Genomic DNA, 4,479 nt, shown 5'->3' with positions numbered 1-4,479 from the left:
CTCCCCGAGGCCCCCCGCCCCGAGCCTGGGCGCTCACCGTGATGTTCAGGTAGATGACGCGCTTCGTCTCATCGTAGTTCACGTAGGCCGACTTCACGCCGACGTACTTGACGTCGATGGTTCGCGGGAAGAGGAAGAAGACAGCGAGGCCGGAGAGCAGGAGACACGCCAGCACCGAAGCCATCACATACAGCTTCCTGCGGGGCACCAGAGGGAGCTTGACTGCCCAGCTTCTGGGGGAACCGCCCAGCCCAGACACCCCCCCCCGGCCCCCCAGGGAAGATCCACGCCTTGCTGCTCGGCCCTCAGTGCCTTGGGGGGAGAGGCTCAGCCTCCCTCTGACCATCCCCAGGAAAGGGGAGCCTCGTTCAGGCCGGGGTACAAGGAGCCGCCCCATTCTCACAGCTCTCCCTTTCTGGGAAACACAGCATTCGGGGGGCTGCAGCCACGGACACTCAGTCCTGGGTTAATAAAGCGACTGAAGGATGTTCAGGTTGGCCCGTCACACCTTACCTGTCAGCACTGACAGTCGCCCTGAAGGGGGGGCCTCCCTGGCAGCCGGACTCCCAGTCTGAAAAGTTTCCATCATCCCCTGGGCCTGATCCTTGGGGAGGACAGGGGCCCGGCCACACCCTCGGGGTCTTGGCTCTCCAAGGTCTCCCCACTCGCACTGAGGGGCCTTTCTGCGCCCCATCTTCTCTGCAACATGGCCCCCGCCAGATCTAAGCTTTTGCCTCCATCTTGGAAGACAAAACTCCGTGGGCCACGGAGTCGGGGGCTCAGGGGGGCCTTGGCCCACCAACGATCTTTGCTTACATCCATGGTCTCTGGACTGCTTCCATCAGGCTCCCCGATACAGCCCTGGGCCCCCTCCTCAGATATACCCACACTAACAATGTTTGGTCCCAAAGTCCTGATACTGCGGCCACTCGAGCTCTGGGAACTGGGCAGCCGGACACAGGATGGCCCCGGGGGGACGAGGGGGCGGCAGAGGGAGCCTGGAGGCCTCACAGTGGGAAGGGCGAGAGCCAATGGAGGCCCCACTGAGGCTGGGAAGGCCCCAATGATCCCCTTGAGATGGGCGGGGAAGCCTGGAAGAGGCCCAAGTCCAGGGGAAAGAGCGCCATGGCTGACAGTACCCGAGTGTGGACAGGATGGACATGTGCCTCACCTCCGGCCACCTGCCCTTCCCACCAGCTTGCAGGCTGTCCAATCACATGCCTCGGGGGTCAAGCCATGGCTAACCCGTGCAAACCGGTTTTAAACCCACTTGCTGACAGCATCAGGTGAAATATTTATTTAAAAAGGGGAAATGCTACTGAGGGGAAGCCTCGGAGGAAACCCGCCACCCTCAGATCGCTTCCCCAAACCCTTGAGGGCTGCTGATCCACGTCTGGACACACAGAGCTCCTCCTTATCACCCAGCTCCGGAGCCCAAGAGCTTCCTAAGGGGGAGGCTGAAAGGGGAAGCAGGCCGAGGGCAAGCGGAGGGTGGCTGGACTCGAGGAACTGGCCAGAGGGAAGTGCCTCCACTAGCTAGAGGTCAGCGTGAGGTGCTGAGGGTGGCTGGAGCCCAAAGGGGGTGCACTGAGCCAGGTAAACGGGAGGGAGAGGGGAAGGGGGGAAAGAGACAGAGGGAGGGAGACAGAAATGGAGAGAGACAGTGAGAGAGACAGAGAGAGGGAAGAGAGATACAGAAAAAGACAGAGGGGAAGAGAGAGGAAGAGACAGAGACAGGAGAGAGAGAGACAGTGAGAGAGAGAGACAGTGAGAGAGACAGAAAGACAGAGAGAGAGAGAGACACAGACAACAGACACAGAGAGAGAGAAGGGAATGAAACTAAAAAAAAAAAGCAAGAAAAGGAGGAAGGGAAGAAAGAATGACAGGGTCCAAGGAGAGTGAGAGAGGGGAAGGCAGGCACAGAGAGACAAGAGTCAGAGAGAGACAGACCATTAGAGGGAGAACAGGAAAAGGTAGACAGAGAAATAAGAGAGAAAAGCAAAGCAAGTGAAAGAGACAGAGATGGTGAATCAAGAAATATATAGAGAGAGACAGAGAGAGAAGAGGGAGGGAGGGAGGGACAAGGAAAGAGGGAGAGAAAGACAGACAGACAGACAGAGGGGAAGAGAGAGGGAGGAAGAGACAGAAAGGGAAAGAGAGACAGAGAAATGGAGGGAGGGAGAAGGAGAAGAAGGGAAGCATGGCTGGGAGTCCCAGTGAAGGGGGCTCCAGAGGAGGCAGCCCTCGGCTCAGTGCCTGGCACACACGGGCTGCTTTCAGGCTCTCTGAGGGGAGACAACGCATCCCAATACAAGACGGGAATGTATGAAAAACGACTTTTTTGGGGAGCCGCCATCACATGGGGGACGGCACTGGGGGGAGCAAAGGCGTGGATGTGGGAGATGAGAGCCTGCACATGGGAATCGGCGGGGAGGCCGGCAGAGTGGAGGGTGAGGCGTCTGCACCTGGCGTTGGGGGCCGCAGACTCTGGCCAGGAGAGGAGATGTGGGTGGATGCTGCGGGCGGACGCTGCGGGCGAGGACTAGGGCCCGGGTCCAAGAGAAGCCTCTGCTCTTTGGGGTGGGAGGCTCCAGGGACGAGAGGCTGCCGGGGGGCGAGCAGGAAGGGCTATGGAAAGCTACGGAAGGTGATGAGGGACCCTGAGGAAGAGGAGGAGGGGGAGCTGGCACGGAGCATGCTGGGAAAGCCCTGTGTGCGGGGAAGCGGCAGCAGCTGTAGGACTTCCACAGAGGAAATGAGCCAATACAGCAGGCAGACTAAGGAGCTGGGTTTGAATCCAGGTTTTTGTGTGCCCTTGGGCGAGTCCCCCGGACCTCGGTGTCCCCTCCTGCCCTGTGGGTGGCCTCTTGACCGCGAGGAATTATGAGAGCTTTAAGGTTTCTGGAGTGCTTTGAGGTTTGCACGTCCTCCTGACAAACGCCATTGTGCAGAGGAAGCAGCTGAGGCTGGGAGGTGCAGTGACTTGCCCAGGGTCACCTGGCTAGCCAGGGTTTGAGGCCGGGTCTTCCCGACTCCATGTCTGGACCTGCGTCCCATCACTGGCAGGGACCCTCCCCAGCCTCTGGGATTGACTAGGAGGAGGCTTTCGTGGGTGTGCGCGGGGGGGGGGGGGCGCAGGGGGTCCCCATCACTTTCCCCCAAGCCAGGGGCCAATGCGTGGCATCTCCGGCACACAGTCCCGTCCCGGGCAGCTACTTACGTCCTTCTGGGCCGCAGCCTCTGGTCGCTGTATGGGATCAGCGCCACCAGCTGGTTTTCCTGGCCTGCAAAGGAGAGACAGGAAGGGGAGGGTAAGAGGCGGGACGGAGCCTGAGGGGGGGGGGGGTAGGCTCCAAGCAGCCCACCATGGGAGGACGGGCGCAGTCCGCAGCAACAACCAGGTAGGCTCCCCGACAAGGACGCGGCCTTTTGGGGGTCCTGGATCCCGGGGTGATCCCGGGGGATACTTTTTAATGGGCACGATAAAGCCGAGGATCCCAGAAGACCCCAGAGCCTGGCGACCATCTCCATCCTTCTTCCCTCACGCCCCTCAGCAAATAGACACCGAAGCGTCTCTGGGGGCTGCAGTTGGAGAAATTCGCACCCGTCACTCTCCTCCTGGCCTTCTCTCAGCCGGTGCTTGCCGAGTGCCTGCAGAGCTCCATTCCTCACGCCTCCCCTTCCCCTGGCGGTTTGGCCATGCCCAGACCGGCGCCCCTGCCGCTACTCTCTCCCCAATCCAGGGCTGGCCCAGGAGCCCTCCTGCACTGTCCAGGCCCCTCCCTCTTTCTGTCCTCACCAGCCCATCCCAACCCCCTCGGAGGCCCCCGTCCAGGTGCTGCCCTTCCACAGCCCCCAGAGGAGCTTGAACACAGTCTCCTGGCCTTTGGGTTTTCTCCCCCCTCCATGCTTTTGCATCGGGGGTCGCCAGGCCCCGGCTCATGCCTTCTCCCCTCCCCCACTGCCATGAGGCCTCACAGCCATTCCCCCGAGGGTGGCCCACGGCTCTGCCACGAGCCCGGCCGCTTCCTGAAGACGGGGCCTCCGTGTGACCAGAGCTCGGCCCGGGGTCAGCAACAGGGACTTTCCTGGGCCCAGGCGGCTTCGAGGAGGCCCGTTTACGCAGCTGTCTGGGGAGAGCAGAGAGAAGGCGGGAGCGGCTCACCGCGGGGGATCCTGCCGGTGCCCTGGCAGGTGGGACACGTGACGCTGTCTCTGCCGGTGAACTCCACGTAGGGGAACTGAGACACGTCGCCGTTCCTCGTGTCCTCGTTGTGGCTCTCGGAATGGATCAGGCCGTTCCTCAAGTTATCGGACGACACCATCCCGTCGTAGCCATCGTCTTTACACGAATGCAGAGGCAGGTGAGAGAAGGATTTACCCATGTTGGAGACCTGCAAGACACAGGCGCTGTCAATTACAGGAAAGCGATGGGGGGGGAGGGGGTGTCACTATCATGGATGGTGAAAGAGATGGGGG

The 4,479-nt window shown here is 61.0% G+C and overlaps 1 protein-coding gene across 1 annotated transcript; it reads right to left on the bottom strand.

Annotated features, from left to right (window-relative positions):
• Positions 1–37: 37 nt before the first annotated feature.
• On the bottom strand, positions 38–4,385 carry TMEM106B (transmembrane protein 106B; the record flags this gene model as incomplete). The annotated part of the gene is made up of 3 exons (XM_044684608.1): positions 4,166–4,385; positions 3,221–3,284; positions 38–197 (listed from the first exon to the last, which is right to left on the bottom strand). Coding segments are annotated over exons 1-3 (444 nt in total), but the record flags the coding sequence as incomplete, so codon positions are not given.
• Positions 4,386–4,479: the final 94 nt, after the last annotated feature.

Source organism: Gracilinanus agilis, unplaced genomic scaffold (assembly GCF_016433145.1).
Source record: "Gracilinanus agilis isolate LMUSP501 unplaced genomic scaffold, AgileGrace unplaced_scaffold53718, whole genome shotgun sequence".
In the NCBI taxonomy this organism is placed as follows: domain Eukaryota; kingdom Metazoa; phylum Chordata; class Mammalia; order Didelphimorphia; family Didelphidae; genus Gracilinanus; species Gracilinanus agilis.
The sequence above is the reverse complement of the archived record's forward strand: the minus strand, read 5'-3'. Positions and strand labels throughout refer to the sequence as shown.